At 39.5% G+C, this 22,355-nt stretch overlaps 2 protein-coding genes across 2 annotated transcripts; both read right to left on the reverse strand.

The window, feature by feature from the left end:
* Positions 1–1,371: 1,371 nt before the first annotated feature.
* Positions 1,372–14,184, reverse strand: LOC311028065 (uncharacterized protein). The gene is made up of 2 exons (XM_084032335.1): positions 11,769–14,184; positions 1,372–2,493 (listed from the first exon to the last, which is right to left on the reverse strand). The coding sequence occupies exons 1-2, from the start codon at positions 12,793–12,795 to the stop codon at positions 1,979–1,981; spliced, it is 1,542 nt and encodes a 513-aa protein (XP_083888461.1). The 5' UTR covers positions 12,796–14,184; the 3' UTR covers positions 1,372–1,978.
* A 6,008-nt stretch (positions 14,185–20,192) lies between these two features.
* Positions 20,193–21,421, reverse strand: LOC311027428 (uncharacterized protein; the record flags this gene model as incomplete). The annotated part of the gene is made up of 2 exons (XM_084031455.1): positions 20,193–21,244; positions 21,385–21,421. The coding sequence occupies 2 exons, from the start codon at positions 21,419–21,421 to the stop codon at positions 20,619–20,621; spliced, it is 663 nt and encodes a 220-aa protein (XP_083887581.1). The 3' UTR covers positions 20,193–20,618.
* Between the last annotated feature and the right edge of the window lie 934 nt (positions 21,422–22,355).

Raw genomic sequence — 22,355 nt, forward strand, 5'->3', positions numbered from 1 at the left:
CAGACATACAGAGACTCTGATGGATCAGTACTGGTGAAGCTAACAGACACTTTCTCAACACCACGAAGGAACTCTTCTACTGAAACCAGGCGCCATTGTTGAAGATGAAACATCCGGGTACGCCGCGACTTCTTCTTCTTCTTCTTCTTTGGCGTTTAATGATAGTCGGCATCCTTAATGTTGCATATACCGTCGGCATCCTTAATGTTGCATATACCGCCATCTGCTGGACTTTACTTCTTTCTTATTTCCTCTTTTGTTATATTCTTTTAATTAGACCAGATGAGATAAGAAATCTCATAATGATTCTTCTCCCTTCCTTAGATTTTCCACATTCTACTGGACCCTTGAAGTCATTTCCCACTTTTCCAACCTTTCGCAACCCTGTCTTCATCATTTCCCTCTCTCTTTCATATCTAGGACAAGCTACAATTACATGCTCCACTGTCTCCCTCTCCCCACAGCTACACTGACCCGTTGGATGTTTTCCTATTATATTAAGTGTGTTATTCAGTTTACTGTGCCCTATTCTTATTCTGCTTATGATTACGTGTTTTGTTCTATTGTCTCCATAACATCCTACCTCTCCTACTACTTCTTGTAATTTATGTAAATGTCTCCCTTTTTCCTGACTCTTCCAATACTGATTCCATTGATTGATTATTTCCTTCCATATTAAACTTTTCCCCTCTGCTTTTGATAAAGCCACGATTTCTTCTTCGTTTGGTCTTTTCTATGGCGGTTGGCAAACAATGTTGTGGTGCATAACCGCCACCAACCGGAGGAAAAACTCCACACAGAAGAACCTGAACCCCCATGCACCTGATGATTCTGATTACTATTCCCTAATTCTAATAATAAAGAAAATGATAAAAAAGCTATCCATCAAATTCGTCCTATTCATCACTGAGACAGAAATTAATAACACCATATCTCATGGATTATTTCTCAACTTAACTTCCCTGAGACTCGGTGTCTATAGTATTTATCAAAAGCCTTTAAACTTATAGTTAAGATATAGATATCTCATCAATGAGATCAAATATATTTCCTGTATTTAACGGTAGGGCGTGGATAGAGACGACTCAAAGGATTATTTCTCTGGATTTATTTCTGTGTATCAGAAGAGGTGATGCACAGCAAGATCATTTCCATAAGAAACGTAAATAAAAACATTAAAGAATAAGTTGTGCTGTAATGATGGGGCAGACACAGTCCTGGCATTCATCCACTTTATTTGTATCAATTCAGATGTACACTTACAATATATTGACAGGACCGTGTTCACAGAGATCCAAAAAGCATAAGTATGCATTTCTACCAGACAACAATTATGTGATCATATTATAGCACAAATACGAACATCAGAAGTCAAAAATATTTAAGAAATCAAATAAATCATCCAAAATACGTCATGAAAACTAAAAATTATAAAAATACATATAAAAAGTAGGAATCAGTCAAAAATACTGGCCTAACATTTTAGGAATCCAGCCTGGTTTATCTGTATATTACCCACAATCATGAGCGTGTTGCTGCACGGTGGTGTAGCACTCTCGCCTCACAGCGAGAGCATCGCGGGTTTGACTCCCAGGTCTTCTGTGTGGAGTTTGCATGTTCTCTCCGTGCACGCGTGGGTTTTCTCCGGGTTGTCCCTGGGGATAGGTTAATTGATGACTCTAAATTGCCCGTAGGTGTGAATGTTAGCATGAATGGTTGTTTGTCTCTACATGTTGGCCCTGCGATAGACTGGCGTCCTTCGCCCAATGACAGCTGAGATCGGCTCCAGCCCCCCCGCAAGAAGGTAGAAAATGACAGAGCGTGTTCTAGTCCTGCTCTGTGTTAAGTGTCCACATATAACTTCTGTTGTAATATGACACAATGAATAAAATGTTATTGAGTGAAACCTGTCACTTCCATACTGTTCTCCTGCAAATCTAGCTAGCACAGTGCAAACTTCACTTCATTGCTCCATTTGTTAAACAGTCAGTGGCAGGACTCTTTTGTAACTGAAAGGTTTTTCTCCTGTATGAGTTCTCATGTGTTTCTTCAGATCTCGATTTTCAATGAAACCTTTACCACACACTGAGCAGCTGAAAGGTTTTTCTCCTGTATGAATTCTCATGTGTTTCTTCAAATTGCCACTTTCACTGAAAGCTTTACCACACACTGAGCAGCTGAAAGGTTTTTCTCCTGTATGAGTTCTCATGTGTTTCTTCAGATCTCCATTTTCAATGAAACGTTTACCACACACTGAGCAGCTGAAAGGTTTGTCTCCTGTATGAGTTCTCATGTGTGTCTTCAGACGTCGATTTACAGTGAAACCTTTACCACACACTGAGCAGCTGAAAGGTTTTTCCCCCGTATGAGTCATCATGTGTCTCTTCAGATGTCCATTTACAGTGAAACCATTACCACACACTGAGCAGCTGAAAGGTTTTTCTCCTGTATGATTCATCATGTGTATCTTTAAATCGTACGTGCTATTGAAGCCTTTACCACACACTGAGCAGTCGAAAGGTTTTTCTCTTGTATGAGTTCTCATGTGTTTCTTCAGATCTCCATTTTCAATGAAACGTTTACCACACACTGAGCAGCTGAAAGGTTTTTCTCCTGTATGAGTTCTCATGTGTGTCTTCAGATGTCCATTTACAGTGAAAGCTTTACCACACACTGAGCAGCTGAAAGGTTTTTCTCCTGTATGAGTTCTCATGTGTTTCTTCAGATCTCCATTTTCAATGAAATGTTTACCACACACTGAGCAGCTGAAAGGTTTTTCTCCTGTATGCGTTCTCATGTGTCTCTTCAGAGTACCATTTTCAGTGAAACATTTACCACACAATGAGCAGCTGAAAGGTTTTTCTCCTGTATGAGTTCTCATGTGTTTCTTCAGATTTCCAAAGAAATTGAATTGTTTCCAACACTGAGAGCAGTTAAATGGTTTCTTACCAGTTCTACATCTAAAATCACTGTCGGGATCATTTTTCAAAGCCTTTAAAACTGACCGAGGTTCTCTGGTCTCCTGCCAATCAGCACTGTCATCAGGCTCAGGTTCAGAAGAGTCTCCAGTCGTGTCATCAGTATCTGTTTGTAAATGTGAATCGGAGTTCCTGGCTGGTTCTGGTCCCCCACAGTCCTCTTCATCAGCTTCTGTTTTCATCTGTTCAGGTGAGTCTCTGGCTACAGCTGAAACCAGCCCTGAGGACTGAGGTTTCTCTTCATCGTTGTCTTCTTCACTCTTGATATCAACCTCCTCCAGGCCTCGATGCTTCTCTCCTTGCTGACTGGTCAAGAGTTCTTCCTGTTCTTCTTTAATGTGTGGGGGGTCTGGGTCCTCCTGGTCCAGACTGGAGCTCCAGTCCTGCTGCTCAAATTGAACCTCTTCTTTAGTCACCAACAGCTGCTGGACGTCTGCAGGAAAACAATAAACACACATACAGAATATAGAGACGTTTCAAATAGGGCTGAACGATATATCGTTATCGTATCTATATCTAGATATGAACATTCAAGATATTAATATCGAAAAAGCAACGATATAAACGATATAGATTTCCCCCGCGCTCGCCCTGCATGTACAGCTCTGGCAGTCACAATAAACTTCATTTTTACGATTGCCCTTGAATGCATCGCTATGGCCAGCCAACCACAAACCTTATTTAATGCTTGCTGTGGATCGACAGCTGAAGCCAACCAATGACGAACATACGAGGGCGGGACTCCCGCCGCGGGAGTGAGGGAGCCGGAGACTGAGACACAACATATGCAGCGGGGAAATCAAAAGAAAGAAAATTGAGACGAGTGTGGAAGATAATGCGGCCGGTGGCGGTGCCGAATCTGATTTGGTGCCAAAACATAAATCATCCTCCATTATTTAAAGGTATTTTGGTTTAATAACGATGATGTCAACCAGAGCGAGGTGTTGTGCAGGTCGTGTTTGGCGAAAATTTAGTGTATTGCAACGTGTTCAGTAGCGTTACACCGTATGAGTCGGCATCCACCAGACATAAAGACATTACAGACGCTATAACATACCACATTGCAAAAGACATGGTACCCGTGTAGACGGTCTTAAATGTTTTTTTATTTATTGATTGGTGACTTTATGTTAATGTCGATGACTGGCAGTGAGTTATCAATAAAACTGCAGTTTCCACATCCTTTTGTATTATGATGTTTTTATTTTTCTGAAAAATATTTGGTTTTCACCGAACCCGTAGTCATATCGTATCGATATTAAGATATCTGGCATGAATATCGAGATATGAAATTTTGTCCATATCGTTCAGCCTTAGCTTCAAACAGCTGAACAATCAGTCACCAGTAACACTGTTTTTTTTCCTGAAACAAAACAGGCAGACAGACAACCTGCAAAAATACAATGCACCAGCAGTAATGCAGTCATCAGTATATATAAATCTTTATTATGGACTCAGATGGGTCATTCCGTGTCATTTCATCAAATTTCTGAAAATCTTCCCACCTGACCATCTCACAATGTCCTGAAAAAATTTGAGTACAAAGATACACTTGTTACTAGGAAAAATCCAAAATATTAAGTCTCTACTCTCAATAGTTTTCTCATGAAACATCATTGAATGAAGGGTAGTTTAGACGGTTTTTGGCATCATGCTCTGAAAAGCCATTTTTAAACAGCAATATCTGGAAAACTATCTCACCTGTGGCCTTCAAAATTTCTACAGTGTATATCTGTTACTGATAGCCTCCAGACATCGAATATCAGGGGTGTAGCTCAATGATAACCTAGTATGGTAGGTACTTAAAATGTGGCTTGTTGAAATAAAGTAGTACATTTGAAGAGTGTCTGAGCTCCCATTTTTGCAGATAAAAGACTTCTATCACTTCTGCCTCTATCTCTGGTGTTAGCTTAAACATTCTACAAAATATGGTTTCTCTCAGATGATTAGTTTCACAGATATTAAGGCTCAAAAATGGAAGTTAACACATCTTTGCCCAACTTCAGAGTCATATTCCAAAAAACTGACAACACGTATCAGGTCCAAACTTACTTTTTTTGAAAGATCATATTCTTGTTAAAATCATATTAAAAAATCAGGAGGGTGTTTTGCCTCAATTTGTCGCAGTGATTTTTTAAAATCCTGATATTGGTGGGGTTTTTGTGGCCGTTTTTGGTACTGCATGTCTTAATATCCTACAAGTAAACATCACAGCAGGGCATTTCAATTGTGTTTTTTTTTACCATTTACCAAAGACTTATATGTGACTAAATACTACTGATAAATTTTGCCTTATGAAAACATTAAATTGTAGCACAGTTGTAGTTATAGAGGCAATAAGTCCTTGGATGTGAGTTGAACATGCTGAAAGCAGCTTTTAATGTCTTAAACCATGAACAAATGAATTGAAGACTGTACATTTTGTCATACTTTAAGTATATAAATTACACAACCAAATCAAATAATAATCTTAATTTGAGCATAACGATTTTACATTACAGTAGAAAAGTCTCCAAAGTTTGATATTGAATAACAGTTTGTCTCTGTGCTCACTATGAGACAATATGTGAGTTGTGTGTATGATCAGAAATGGTGGATAGGAAGTATCAGAGATGTTTCAGATGAAGATGTACTGGTTCAGTTCATGCACCCACATGGCCCTGCCAAGAGTTTCTACTGGCCAAGAATAGAAGACATGTGCAATGTCCCACTGCAGCATAGAATTGCAAGGATAGACGTTCCCTCTACAGAAACTGGGTGCATGTATGCCATCAAAAAAGATGAGCACAATAGAGCAGAGATGTACATTAGACTATTTGTAAAGTCACTGCCAAATTAATGAATGTGACTAAGGAATTGGATCTAAAAGATGAAAAATGTGTGATCCCTCATAGTGAGCATAGAGACAAACTGTTATTCAATATCGCACTTTGGAGACTTTTGTACTGTAATGTAAAATATTTATGCCCAAATTAAGATTATTATTTGATTTGGTTGTGTAATGTATGTACTTAAAGTATGACAAAATGTACAGTCTTCATTATTTTGCTATGTTTGTTCATGGTTTAAGACCTTAAAAGCTGCTTTCACCATGTTTAACTCACATTCAAGGACGTATTGCCTCTGTAACTACAACTGTGATCCATTTTAATGTTTTCGTGAGGCAAAATTTATCAGTGGCATTTAGTCACATGTAAGTCTTTGGTAAATGATAAAAAGCACAATTGAATTGCCCTCCTGTGATGTTTACAAGTAGGCCGTTAGGACATGCAGTACCAAAACGAGCCACAAAAACCCCACCAATATCAGGATTTCTAAAAAATCACTGCGACAAATTGAGGCAAAACACCCTCCCGATTTTTTAATATGATTTTAACAAGAATATGATCTTTAAAAAAAAGTAAGTTTGGACCTGATACGTGTTGTCAGTTTTTTGGAATATGACTCTGAAGTTGGGCAAAGATGTGTTTACTTCCATTTTTGAGCCTTAATATCTGTGAAACTAATCATCTGAGAGAACCCATATTTTGTAGAATGTTTAAGCTAACACCAGAGATCAAGGCAGAAGTGATAGAAGTCTTTTATCTGTAAAAATGGGAGCTCAGTCATCCTTCAAATGTACTACTTTATTTCAACAAGCCCCTTTTTAAGTACCTACCATACTAGGTTATCATTGAGCTACACCCCTGATATTCCATGTCTGGAGGCGTTTAGTAACAGATATACACTGTAGAAATTTTGAAGGCCACAGGTGAGATAGTTTTCTAGATATTGCCGTTTAAAAAATGGCTTTTCAGAGCATGATGCCAAAAACCGTCTAAACTACCCTTCATTGAATGATGTTTCATGAGAAAACTATTGAAAGTAGAGACCTAATATTTTGGATTTGTCCTATTAACAAGTGTGTCTTTGTACTTGAATTTTTTCAGGACATTCTGAGATGGTCAGGTGGGAGGCATTTGATGAAATGACACGGAATGACCCAGATGGTCCACTCACATCCAACATACACACACACATATGACACATTAAAATACATACTCAAAAATACTATACTAAAATAGGTGCAAGCTATCATGCCAATGCTTTCGAAGCCTGGATGTGAACCGATAGCCCATCATAGGGTTGGTTAAGGCTATAATGATGCTATTTTCTGATAAATCCAATCGACACATGAAATTGAACATTAGCTTTCGTAACAATGCCTGACATGTAGGTACATTAGAGGACACAAATAGCTGGCTAGCACTGTGCCACCTAGGAACACAGAGCAACAACCTCATGGCATCATTATATGCCACTCTAAGCCTCTGCATAGTTCTCACTCTGTAAGAGGACCAGAGATGAGCTGTATACAGCGGCGTGACATAAGCCCTCAACAAAGCACACTTAACATCTGTGGAACACATGGAAAATTTCCTCAACATCACGTTGGCCTGTGCATATATTTTACACCACGACGAATGTCACCGTCATCCATGAGATCATCTGAGAAGACATGTCCTAGATATTTTAATTCCCTGCATATTTCTAAGAGGCCATCTGCGAGGTGGAAAGCAGGAAAAGAGGATTTTTTTGTCCTCTCTAGATCTCACAACAACAACCTTACTCTTTTTGGAATTATAGTTGATGTCAAATTCTCTTCCATATTGTGTGCATATCCTCAACAGCTCTTGTAACCCAGCAGAATATGGACAATGTAAAACCAGGTCATCAGCATACATGAGATGATTCACAACTTGATCTCCCACAATACATCCTGTTGTACATTCATTTAGCTGTCTTGAAAGGTCATCAATATATACATTAAAAAGAATAGGGGATAATATTCCTCCTTGACGGACCCCATTCGCCACATGAAAAGGATCAGAAACAGTATTATCCCATTTGACCTGGAATGTTTGCTGAGCATACCAATACATTAGAATTCTGACAATATATTTAGGAACATCTCTCATGAGTAGTTTTTCAAATAGTTTTGCATGGTTGATTCTATCGAATGCCTTAGAGGCATCAATAAAACAGAGAAACATAGAGGTGTTTTGGCGTTGATATTTAGCGACAATCTCCTTTAAAGCATAAATGCATAAGTCAGTACTATGTTTTGTCTTGAACCCAAATTGATTGTCTGTAGTTAATACATACATTTCGATCCTATTTAAAATATTTTTTTCCAGCACCTTAGACAGGGTACTGGCAAAGGCAATTGGCCTATAATTGTCCATGCTGTTTAATTTGCCAGCCTTCTCCTTAAGCACAGGAACCAGCAAAACAGACAAGATGGAATCAGGGAGAACACCATGCACCATGATACCAGAGAAACACATGGCTAACAGTGGAGAGAGCCTATAGCTGGCATGCTTAAGATGCTCTGCAGCAATACCATCTGTACCACATGTTTTGTTGTTATCAAGCATCTCAATAGCATGTGCCACCTCCGCTGGCCTTACTGTAACATTAGTGTCCAAATCAACATTATTAACAGCAACAACAGTAGCTTGAGATGAATACATTTGTTACAGTTTTTCATAATTGTTAATAACTTGAACCCTTCCAACCTTTCATCTTAACTGTAAACACAAAACCCAGTTTTCAAACTACATTCACAAAACCTCTGATTCTTCTGGATAAATCAAACCATCACATACTGACTGTAATTGTGTTTAACTTCTGCAGCCTGTGGTCAGCATAATGCATCAAAAGTACATCACAGAGAAACATGTGTTTTTGTAAGTGAGAATGTGTTTAGCTTCAATTAAAAACATGCGTTTAGGACACCGACCTTTAGGTTCAGAGATTAGGATTTAGTCTTTCAGCAAATGTGAACAACTGTAATACGGATGCAGAAGTAAACGTTTTGGTCCTATGCGTGTTGCATGTTACCTCCTGTCACACGTTAACGCAACTCATATTAGAACACTGCCATACCTAACGTATAAAAAGTAAGCACCAACCTGCTCTGTGTAACCGGACTTCAGGCAGGAAAACAGCGTCCAGTAGCTTCCGCTGTCGCTCGTTCTCCTCTTTAGAACGAGAAAGTTCCTCCTCGTATTCTGCTACCGTTCTTTCAAACAGCCCAAATATCTCTTCAGCAGCCGCACTTAGTCGCTGCTCCACCAAAGCTCTCATAACTTGGACTTTACTCATTTTCCCACGACGAGAGAGACGTTTTTACTCCACACAAACTCCGTCAAAATCTGTTTCCAGCTAGCATGCTAAGCTAACTAGCTTAGCTTCGTAGGCTCCCGGGAGATGATTCAGAGTTAAAACATTCAGAATAAAAGGTGAAGAGTACAAAGTCCATCCAGACAGGTTTATCCAGACACACAGAGACTCTGATGGATCAGTACTGGTGAAGCTAACAGACACTTTCTCAACACCACGAAAAAAAACTTTTCTACTGAAACCAGGCGCCATTGTTGAAGATGGAACATCCGGGTACGCCGCGACTTCTTCTTCTTCTTCTTTGGCGTTCAATGGCAGTCGGCATCCTTAATGTTGCATATACCGCCATCTGCTGGACTTTACTTCTTTCTTCTTTCCTCTTTTGTTATATTCTTTTAATTAGACCAGATGAGATAAGAAATCTCATAATGATTCTTCTCCCTTCCTTAGATTTTCCACATTCTACTAGACCCTTGAAGTTATTTCCCACTTTTCCAACCTTTCACAACCCTGTCTTCATCATTTCCCTCTCTCTTTCATATCTAGGACAAGCTACAATTACATGCTCCACTGTCTCCCTCTCCCCACAGCTACACTGACCCGTTGGATGTTTTCCTATTATATTAAGTGTGTTATTCAGTTTACTGTGCCCTATTCTTATTCTGCTCATGATTACGTGTTTTGTTCTATTGTCTCCATAACATCCTACCTCTCCTACTACTCCTTGTAATTTATGTAAATGTCTCCCTTTTTCCTGACTCTTCCAATACTGATTCCATTGATTGATTATTTCCTTCCATATTAAACTTTTCCCCTCTGCTTTTGATAAAGCCATGATTTCTTCTTCGTTTGGTCTTTTCTATGGCGGTTGGCAAACAATGTTGTGGTGCATCACCGCCACCAACCGGAGGAAAAACTCCACACAGAAGAACCTGAACCCCCATGCAGCTGATGATTCTGATTACTATTCCCTAATTCTAATAATAAAGAAAATGATAAAAAAAAGCTATCCATCAAATTCGTCCTATTCATCACTGAGACAGAAATTAATAACACCATATCTCATGGATTATTTCTCAACTTAACTTCCCTGAGACTCGGTGTCTATAGTATTTATCAAAAGCCTTTAAGCTTATAGTTAAGATATAGATATCTCATCAATGAGATCAAATATATTTCCTGTATTTAACGATAGGGCGTGGAAAGAGACGACTCAAAGGATTATTTCTCTGGATTTATTTCTGTGTATCAGAAGAGGTGATGCACAGCAAGATCATTTCCATAAGAAACGTAAATAAAAACATTAAAGAATAAGTTGTGCTGTAATGATGGGGCAGACACAGACCTGACATTCATCCACTTTATTTGTATCAATGCAGATGTACACTTACAAGATCTTGACAGGACCGTGCTCACAGAGATCCAAAAAGCATAAGTATGCATTTCTATCAGACAACAATTATGTGATCATATAATAGCACAAATACAAACATCAGAAGTCAAAAATATTTAAGAAATCAAATAAATCATCCAAAACACGACATGAAAACTAATAATTATAAAAATAAATACATATAAAAAGTAGGAATCAGTCAAAAATACTGGCCTAACATTTTAGGAATCCAGCCTGGTTTATCTGTATATTACCCACAATCATGAGCGTGTTGCTGCACGGTGGTGTAGCACTCTCGCCTCACAGCGAGAGCATCGCGGGTTTGACTCCCAGGTCTTCTGTGTGGAGTTTGCATGTTCTCTCCGTGCACGCGTGGGTTTTCTCCGGGTTGTCCCTGGGGATAGGTTAATTGATGACTCTAAATTGCCCGTAGGTGTGAATGTTAGCATGAATGGTTGTTTGTCTCTACATGTTGGCCCTGCGATAGACTGGCGTCCTTCGCCCAATGACAGCTGAGATCGGCTCCAGCCCCCCCGCAAGAAGGTAGAAAATGACAGAGCGTGTTCTAGTCCTGCTCTGTGTTAAGTGTCCACATATAACTTCTGTTGTAATATGACACAATGAATAAAATGTTATTGAGTGAAACCTGTCACTTCCATACTGTTCTCCTGCAAATCTAGCTAGCACAGTGCAAACTTCACTTCATTGCTCCATTTGTTAAACAGTCAGTGGCAGGACTCTTTTGTAACTGAAAGGTTTTTCTCCTGTATGAGTTCTCATGTGTTTCTTCAGATCTCGATTTTCAATGAAACCTTTACCACACACTGAGCAGCTGAAAGGTTTTTCTCCTGTATGAGTTCTCATGTGTTTCTTCAGATCTCGATTTTCAATGAAACCTTTACCACACACTGAGCAGCTGAAAGGTTTTTCTCCTGTATGAATTCTCATGTGTTTCTTCAAATTGCCACTTTCACTGAAAGCTTTACCACACACTGAGCAGCTGAAAGGTTTTTCTCCTGTATGAGTTCTCATGTGTTTCTTCAGATCTCCATTTTCAATGAAACGTTTACCACACACTGAGCAGCTGAAAGGTTTGTCTCCTGTATGAGTTCTCATGTGTGTCTTCAGACGTCGATTTACAGTGAAACCTTTACCACACACTGAGCAGCTGAAAGGTTTTTCCCCCGTATGAGTCATCATGTGTCTCTTCAGATGTCCATTTACAGTGAAACCATTACCACACACTGAGCAGCTGAAAGGTTTTTCTCCTGTATGATTCATCATGTGTATCTTTAAATCGTACGTGCTATTGAAGCCTTTACCACACACTGAGCAGTCGAAAGGTTTTTCTCTTGTATGAGTTCTCATGTGTTTCTTCAGATCTCCATTTTCAATGAAACGTTTACCACACACTGAGCAGCTGAAAGGTTTTTCTCCTGTATGAGTTCTCATGTGTGTCTTCAGATGTCCATTTACAGTGAAAGCTTTACCACACACTGAGCAGCTGAAAGGTTTTTCTCCTGTATGAGTTCTCATGTGTTTCTTCAGATCTCCATTTTCAATGAAATGTTTACCACACACTGAGCAGCTGAAAGGTTTTTCTCCTGTATGCGTTCTCATGTGTCTCTTCAGAGTACCATTTTCAGTGAAACATTTACCACACAATGAGCAGCTGAAAGGTTTTTCTCCTGTATGAGTTCTCATGTGTTTCTTCAGATTTCCACAGAAATTGAATTGTTTCCAACACTGAGAGCAGTTAAATGGTTTCTTACCAGTTCTACATCTAAAATCACTGTCGGGATCATTTTTCAAAGCCTTTAAAACTGACCGAGGTTCTCTGGTCTCCTGCCAATCAGCACTGTCATCAGGCTCAGGTTCAGAAGAGTCTCCAGTCGTGTCATCAGTATCTGTTTGTAAATGTGAATCGGAGTTCCTGGCTGGTTCTGGTCCCCCACAGTCCTCTTCATCAGCTTCTGTTTTCATCTGTTCAGGTGAGTCTCTGGCTACAGCTGAAACCAGCCCTGAGGACTGAGGTTTCTCTTCATCGTTGTCTTCTTCACTCTTGATATCAACCTCCTCCAGGCCTCGATGCTTCTCTCCTTGCTGACTGGTCAAGAGTTCTTCCTGTTCTTCTTTAATGTGTGGGGGGTCTGGGTCCTCCTGGTCCAGACTGGAGCTCCAGTCCTGCTGCTCAAATTGAACCTCTTCTTTAGTCACCAACAGCTGCTGGACGTCTGCAGGAAAACAATAAACACACATACAGAATATAGAGACGTTTCAAATAGGGCTGAACGATATATCGTTATCGTATCTATATCTAGATATGAACATTCAAGATATTAATATCGAAAAAGCAACGATATAAACGATATAGATTTCCCCCGCGCTCGCCCTGCATGTACAGCTCTGGCAGTCACAATAAACTTCATTTTTACGATTGCCCTTGAATGCATCGCTATGGCCAGCCAACCACAAACCTTATTTAATGCTTGCTGTGGATCGACAGCTGAAGCCAACCAATGACGAACATACGAGGGCGGGACTCCCGCCGCGGGAGTGAGGGAGCCGGAGACTGAGACACAACATATGCAGCGGGGAAATCAAAAGAAAGAAAATTGAGACGAGTGTGGAAGATAATGCGGCCGGTGGCGGTGCCGAATCTGATTTGGTGCCAAAACATAAATCATCCTCCATTATTTAAAGGTATTTTGGTTTAATAACGATGATGTCAACCAGAGCGAGGTGTTGTGCAGGTCGTGTTTGGCGAAAATTTAGTGTATTGCAACGTGTTCAGTAGCGTTACACCGTATGAGTCGGCATCCACCAGACATAAAGACATTACAGACGCTATAACATATCACATTGCAAAAGACATGGTACCCGTGTAGACGGTCTTAAATGTTTTTTTATTTATTGATTGGTGACTTTATGTTAATGTCGATGACTGGCAGTGAGTTATCAATAAAACTGCAGTTTCCACATCCTTTTGTATTATGATGTTTTTATTTTTCTGAAAAATATTTGGTTTTCACCGAACCCGTAGTCATATCGTATCGATATTAAGATATCTGGCATGAATATCGAGATATGAAATTTTGTCCATATCGTTCAGCCTTAGCTTCAAACAGCTGAACAATCAGTCACCAGTAACACTGTTTTTTTTCCTGAAACAAAACAGGCAGACAGACAACCTGCAAAAATACAATGCACCAGCAGTAATGCAGTCATCAGTATATATAAATCTTTATTATGGACTCAGATGGGTCATTCCGTGTCATTTCATCAAATTTCTGAAAATCTTCCCACCTGACCATCTCACAATGTCCTGAAAAAATTTGAGTACAAAGATACACTTGTTACTAGGAAAAATCCAAAATATTAAGTCTCTACTCTCAATAGTTTTCTCATGAAACATCATTGAATGAAGGGTAGTTTAGACGGTTTTTGGCATCATGCTCTGAAAAGCCATTTTTAAACAGCAATATCTGGAAAACTATCTCACCTGTGGCCTTCAAAATTTCTACAGTGTATATCTGTTACTGATAGCCTCCAGACATCGAATATCAGGGGTGTAGCTCAATGATAACCTAGTATGGTAGGTACGTAAAATGTGGCTTGTTGAAATAAAGTAGTACATTTGAAGAGTGTCTGAGCTCCCATTTTTGCAGATAAAAGACTTCTATCACTTCTGCCTCTATCTCTGGTGTTAGCTTAAACATTCTACAAAATATGGTTTCTCTCAGATGATTAGTTTCACAGATATTAAGGCTCAAAAATGGAAGTTAACACATCTTTGCCCAACTTCAGAGTCATATTCCAAAAAACTGACAACACGTATCAGGTCCAAACGTACTTTTTTTGAAAGATCATATTCTTGTTAAAATCATATTAAAAAATCAGGAGGGTGTTTTGCCTCAATTTGTCGCAGTGATTTTTTAAAATCCTGATATTGGTGGGGTTTTTGTGGCCGTTTTTGGTACTGCATGTCTTAATATCCTACAAGTAAACATCACAGCAGGGCATTTCAATTGTGTTTTTTTTTACCATTTACCAAAGACTTATATGTGACTAAATACTACTGATAAATTTTGCCTTATGAAAACATTAAATTGTAGCACAGTTGTAGTTATAGAGGCAATAAGTCCTTGGATGTGAGTTGAACATGCTGAAAGCAGCTTTTAATGTCTTAAACCATGAACAAATGAATTGAAGACTGTACATTTTGTCATACTTTAAGTATATAAATTACACAACCAAATCAAATAATAATCTTAATTTGAGCATAACGATTTTACATTACAGTAGAAAAGTCTCCAAAGTTTGATATTGAATAACAGTTTGTCTCTGTGCTCACTATGAGACAATATGTGAGTTGTGTGTATGATCAGAAATGGTGGATAGGAAGTATCAGAGATGTTTCAGATGAAGATGTACTGGTTCAGTTCATGCACCCACATGGCCCTGCCAAGAGTTTCTACTGGCCAAGAATAGAAGACATGTGCAATGTCCCACTGCAGCATAGAATTGCAAGGATAGACGTTCCCTCTACAGAAACTGGGTGCATGTATGCCATCAAAAAAGATGAGCACAATAGAGCAGAGATGTACATTAGACTATTTGTAAAGTCACTGCCAAATTAATGAATGTGACTAAGGAATTGGATCTAAAAGATGAAAAATGTGTGATCCCTCATAGTGAGCATAGAGACAAACTGTTATTCAATATCGCACTTTGGAGACTTTTGTACTGTAATGTAAAATATTTATGCCCAAATTAAGATTATTATTTGATTTGGTTGTGTAATGTATGTACTTAAAGTATGACAAAATGTACAGTCTTCATTATTTTGCTATGTTTGTTCATGGTTTAAGACCTTAAAAGCTGCTTTCACCATGTTTAACTCACATTCAAGGACGTATTGCCTCTGTAACTACAACTGTGATCCATTTTAATGTTTTCGTGAGGCAAAATTTATCAGTAGCATTTAGTCACATGTAAGTCTTTGGTAAATGATAAAAAGCACAATTGAATTGCCCTCCTGTGATGTTTACAAGTAGGCCGTTAGGACATGCAGTACCAAAACGAGCCACAAAAACCCCACCAATATCAGGATTTTTAAAAAATCACTGCGACAAATTGAGGCAAAACACCCTCCCGATTTTTTAATATGATTTTAACAAGAATATGATCTTTAAAAAAAAGTAAGTTTGGACCTGATACGTGTTGTCAGTTTTTTGGAATATGACTCTGAAGTTGGGCAAAGATGTGTTTACTTCCATTTTTGAGCCTTAATATCTGTGAAACTAATCATCTGAGAGAACCCATATTTTGTAGAATGTTTAAGCTAACACCAGAGATCAAGGCAGAAGTGATAGAAGTCTTTTATCTGTAAAAATGGGAGCTCAGTCATCCTTCAAATGTACTACTTTATTTCAACAAGCCCCTTTTTAAGTACCTACCATACTAGGTTATCATTGAGCTACACCCCTGATATTCCATGTCTGGAGGCTTTTAGTAACAGATATACACTGTAGAAATTTTGAAGGCCACAGGTGAGATAGTTTTCTAGATATTGCCGTTTAAAAAATGGCTTTTCAGAGCATGATGCCAAAAACCGTCTAAACTACCCTTCATTGAATGACGTTTCATGAGAAAACTATTGAAAGTAGAGACCTAATATTTTGGATTTGTCCTATTAACAAGTGTGTCTTTGTACTTGAATTTTTTCAGGACATTCTGAGATGGTCAGGTGGGAGGCATTTGATGAAATGACACGGAATGACCCAGATGGTCCACTCACATCCAACATACACACACACATATGACACATTAAAATACATACTCAAAAATACTATACTAAAATAGGTGCAAGCTATCATGCCAATGCTTTCGAAGCCTGGATGTGAACCGATAGCCCATCATAGGGTTGGTTAAGGGTATAATGATGCTATTTTCTGATAAATCCAATCGACACATGAAATTGAACATTAGCTTTCGTAACAGTGCCTGACATGTAGGTACATTAGAGGACACAAATAGCTGGCTAGCACTGTGCCACCTAGGAACACAGAGCAACAACCTCATGGCATCATTATATGCCACTCTAAGCCTCTGCATAGTTCTCACTCTGTAAGAGGACCAGAGATGAGCTGTATACAGCGGCGTGACATAAGCCCTCAACAAAGCACACTTAACATCTGTGGAACACATGGAAAATTTCCTCAACATCACGTTGGCCTGTGCATATATTTTACACCACGACGAATGTCACCGTCATCCATGAGATCATCTGAGAAGACATGTCCTAGATATTTTAATTCCCTGCATATTTCTAAGAGGCCATCTGCGAGGTGGAAAGCAGGAAAAGAGGATTTTTTTGTCCTCTCTAGATCTCACAACAACAACCTTACTCTTTTTGGAATTATAGTTGATGTCAAATTCTCTTCCATATTGTGTGCATATCCTCAACAGCTCTTGTAACCCAGCAGAATATGGACAATGTAAAACCAGGTCATCAGCATACATGAGATGATTCACAACTTGATCTCCCACAATACATCCTGTTGTACATTCATTTAGCTGTCTTGAAAGGTCATCAATATATACATTAAAAAGAATAGGGGATAATATTCCTCCTTGACGGACCCCATTCGCCACATGAAAAGGATCAGAAACAGTATTATCCCATTTGACCTGGAATGTTTGCTGAGCATACCAATACATTAGAATTCTGACAATATATTTAGGAACATCTCTCATGAGTAGTTTTTCAAATAGTTTTGCATGGTTGATTCTATCGAATGCCTTAGAGGCATCAATAAAACAGAGAAACATAGAGGTGTTTTGGCGTTGATATTTAGCGACAATCTCCTTTAAAGCATAAATGCATAAGTCAGTACTATGTTTTGTCTTGAACCCAAATTGATTGTCTGTAGTTAATACATACATTTCGATCCTATTTAAAATATTTTTTTCCAGCACCTTAGACAGGGTACTGGCAAAGGCAATTGGCCTATAATTGTCCATGCTGTTTAATTTGCCAGCCTTCTCCTTAAGCACAGGAACCAGCAAAACAGACAAGATGGAATCAGGGAGAACACCATGCACCATGATACCAGAGAAACACATGGCTAACAGTGGAGAGAGCCTATAGCTGGCATGCTTAAGATGCTCTGCAGCAATACCATCTGTACCACATGTTTTGTTGTTATCAAGCATCTCAATAGCATGTGCCACCTCCGCTGGCCTTACTGTAACATTAGTGTCCAAATCAACATTATTAACAGCAACAACAGTAGCTTGAGATGAATACATTTGTTACAGTTTTTCATAATTGTTAATAACTTGAACCCTTCCAACCTTTCATCTTAACTGTAAACACAAAACCCAGTTTTCAAACTACATTCACAAAACCTCTGATTCTTCTGGATAAATCAAACCATCACATACTGACTGTAATTGTGTTTAACTTCTGCAGCCTGTGGTCAGCATAATGCATCAAAAGTACATCACAGAGAAACATGTGTTTTTGTAAGTGAGAATGTGTTTAGCTTCAATTAAAAACATGCGTTTAGGACACCGACCTTTAGGTTCAGAGATTAGGATTTAGTCTTTCAGCAAATGTGAACAACTGTAATACGGATGCAGAAGTAAACGTTTTGGTCCTATGCGTGTTGCATGTTACCTCCTGTCACACGTTAACGCAACTCATATTAGAACACTGCCATACCTAACGTATAAAAAGTAAGCACCAACCTGCTCTGTGTAACCGGACTTCAGGCAGGAAAACAGCGTCCAGTAGCTTCCGCTGTCGCTCGTTCTCCTCTTTAGAACGAGAAAGTTCCTCCTCGTATTCTGCTACCGTTCTTTCAAACAGCCCAAATATCTCTTCAGCAGCCGCACTTAGTCGCTGCTCCACCAAAGCTCTCATAACTTGGACTTTACTCATTTTCCCACGACGAGAGAGACGTTTTTACTCCACACAAACTCCGTCAAAATCTGTTTCCAGCTAGCATGCTAAGCTAACTAGCTTAGCTTCGTAGGCTCCCGGGAGATGATTCAGAGTTAAAACATTCAGAATAAAAGGTGAAGAGTACAAAGTCCATCCAGACAGGTTTATCCAGACACACAGAGACTCTGATGGATCAGTACTGGTGAAGCTAACAGACACTTTCTCAACACCACGAAAAAAAACTTTTCTACTGAAACCAGGCGCCATTGTTGAAGATGGAACATCCGGGTACGCCGCGACTTCTTCTTCTTCTTCTTTGGCGTTCAATGGCAGTCGGCATCCTTAATGTTGCATATATCGCCATCTGCTGGACTTTACTTCTTTCTTATTTCCTCTTTTGTTATATTCTTTTAATGAGACCAGATGAGATAAGAAATCTCATAATGATTCTTCTCCCTTCCTTAGATTTTCCACATTCTACTAGACCCTTGAAGTTATTTCCCACTTTTCCAACCTTTCACAACCCTGTCTTCATCATTTCCCTCTCTCTTTCATATCTAGGACAAGCTACAATTACATGCTCCACTGTCTCCCTCTCCCCACAGCTACACTGACCCGTTGGATGTTTTCCTATTATATTAAGTGTGTTATTCAGTTTACTGTGCCCTATTCTTATTCTGCTCATGATTACGTGTTTTGTTCTATTGTCTCCATAACATCCTACCTCTCCTACTACTCCTTGTAATTTATGTAAATGTCTCCCTTTTTCCTGACTCTTCCAATACTGATTCCATTGATTGATTATTTCCTTCCATATTAAACTTTTCCCCTCTGCTTTTGATAAAGCCATGATTTCTTCTTCGTTTGGTCTTTTCTATGGCGGTTGGCAAACAATGTTGTGGTGCATCACCGCCACCAACCGGAGGAAAAACTCCACACAGAAGAACCTGAACCCCCATGCACCTGATGATTCTGATTACTATTCCCTAATTCTAATAATAAAGAAAATGATAAAAAAAAGCTATCCATCAAATTCGTCCTATTCATCACTGAGACAGAAATTAATAACACCATATCTCATGGATTATTTCTCAACTTAACTTCCCTGAGACTCGGTGTCTATAGTATTTATCAAAAGCCTTTAAGCTTATAGTTAAGATATAGATATCTCATCAATGAGATCAAATATATTTCCTGTATTTAACGATAGGGCGTGGAAAGAGACGACTCAAAGGATTATTTCCCTGGATTTATTTCTGTGTATCAGAAGAGGTGATGCACAGCAAGATCATTTCCATAAGAAACGTAAATAAAAACATTAAAGAATAAGTTGTGCTGTAATGATGGGGCAGACACAGACCTGACATTCATCCACTTTATTTGTATCAATGCAGATGTACACTTACAAGATCTTGACAGGACCGTGCTCACAGAGATCCAAAAAGCATAAGTATGCATTTCTATCAGACAACAATTATGTGATCATATAATAGCACAAATACAAACATCAGAAGTCAAAAATATTTAAGAAATCAAATAAATCATCCAAAACACGTCATGAAAACTAATAATTATAAAAATAAATACATATAAAAAGTAGGAATCAGTCAAAAATACTGGCCTAACATTTTAGGAATCCAGCCTGGTTTATCTGTATATTACCCACAATCATGAGCGTGTTGCTGCACGGTGGTGTGGTGGGTAGCACTCTCGCCTCACAGCGAGAGCATCGCGGGTTTCACTCCCAGGCCTTCTGTGTGGAGTTTGCATGTTCTCTCCGTGCACGCGTGGGTTCTCCCTGGGGATAGGTTAATTGATGACTCTAAATTGCCCCTAGGTGTGAATGTGAGCATGAATGGTTGTTTGTCTCTACATGTTGGCCCTGCGATAGACTGGCATCCTTCGCCCAATGACAGCTGAGATCAGCTCCCAGCCCCGATTTCGAGAAGGTAGAAAATGACAGAGCGTGTTCTAGTCCTGCTGTTTGTTAAGTGTCCACAGATAACTTCTGTTGTAATATGACACAATGAATAAAATGTTATTGAGTGAAACCTGTCACTTCCATATTGTTCTCCTGCAAATCTAGATAGCACAGTGCAAACTTCACTTCATTGCTCCATTTGTTAAACAGTCAGTGGCCGGACTCTTTTGTAACTGAAAGGTTTTCTCCTGTATGAGTTCTCATGTGTTTCTTCAAATTGCCACTATCACTGAAAGCTTTACCACACACTGAGCAGCTGAAAGGTTTTTCTCCTGTATGAGTTCTCATGTGTTTCTTCAGATATCCATTTACAGTGAAACGTTTACCACACACTGAGCAGCTGAAAGGTTTTTCTCCTGTATGAGTTCTCATGTGTGTCTTCAGACGTCGATTTACAGGGAAACCTTTACCACACACTGAGCAGCTGAAAGGTTTTTCCCCTGTATGAGTCATCATGTGTCTCTTCAGAATACCATTTTCAGTGAAACCTTTACCACACACTGAGCAGCTGAAAGGTTTTTCTCCTGTATGATTTATCATGTGTATCTTTAAACCGTACGTGCTATTGAAGCCTTTACCACACACTGAGCAGCCGAAAGGTTTTTCTCCTGTATGAGTTCTCATGTGTTTCTTCAGATCTCCATTTACAGTGAAACCTTTACCACACACTGAGCAGCTGAAAGGTTTTTCTCCTGTATGCGTTCTCATGTGTGTCTTCAGAGTACCATTTACAGTGAAACCTTTACCACACACGGAGCAGCTGAAAGGTTTTTCTCCTGTATGAGTTCTCACGTGTCTCTTTGGATTTCCACGAATGCTGAATTGTTTCCAACCCTGAGAGCAGTTAAATGGTTTCTTACCAGTTCTACATCTAAAATCACTGTCAGGATCATTTTTCAAAGCCTTTAAAACTGACCGAGGTGCTCTGGTCTCCTGCCAATCAGCACTGTCATCAGTCTCAGGTTCAGAAGAGTTTCCAGTCGTGTTATCAGTATCTGCTTGTAAATGTGAATCGGAGTTCCTGGCTGGTTCTGGTCCCCCACAGTCCTCTTCATCAGCTTCTGTTTCCATCTGTTTTGTTGAGCCTCTGGCTGCAGCTGAAACCAGCTCTGAGGACTGAGGTTTCTCTTCATCGTCGTCTTCTTCACTCTTAACAGGGACAACAGTCAATGGGAACTTGATACCAACCTCCTCCAGGCCTCGATGCTTCTCTCCTTGCTGACTGGTCAAGAGTTCTTCCTGTTCTTCTTTAATGTGTGGGGGGTCTGGGTCCTCCTGGTCCAGACTGGGGCTCCAGTCCTCCTGGTCCAGACTGGGGCTCCAGTCCTGCTGCTCAAATTGAACCTCTTCTTTAGTCACCAACAGCTGCTGGACGTCTGCAGGAAAACAATAAACACACATACAGAATATAGAGACGTTTCAAATATCGTATCTATATCTAGATATGAACATTCAAGATATTAATATCGAAAAAGCAACGATATAAACGATATAGATTTCCCCAGCGCTCGCCCTGCATGTACAGCTCTGGCAGTCACAATAAACTTCATTTTTACGATTGCCCTTGTTATTTCATGCTTGCTGTGGATCTGAAGCCAACCAATGACGAACATACGAGGGCGGGACTCCCGCCGCGGGAGTGAGGGAGCCGGAGACTGAGACGCAACATACGCAGCGGGGAAATCAAAAGAAAGAAAAGTGAGACGAGTGTGGAAGATAATGCGGCCGGTGGCGGTGCCGAATCTGATTTGGTGCCAAAACATGAATCATCCTCCATAATTTGGAGGTATTTTGGATTTAATAATGATGATGTCAACCAGAGCGAGGTGTTGTGCAGGTCGTGTTTGGCGAAAATTGAGTGTATTGCAATGCGTTCAATAGCGTTAC

Source organism: Eutrigla gurnardus (assembly GCF_963514095.1).
Source record: "Eutrigla gurnardus genome assembly, chromosome: 17".
Classification (NCBI taxonomy): Eukaryota; Metazoa; Chordata; class Actinopteri; order Perciformes; family Triglidae; genus Eutrigla; species Eutrigla gurnardus.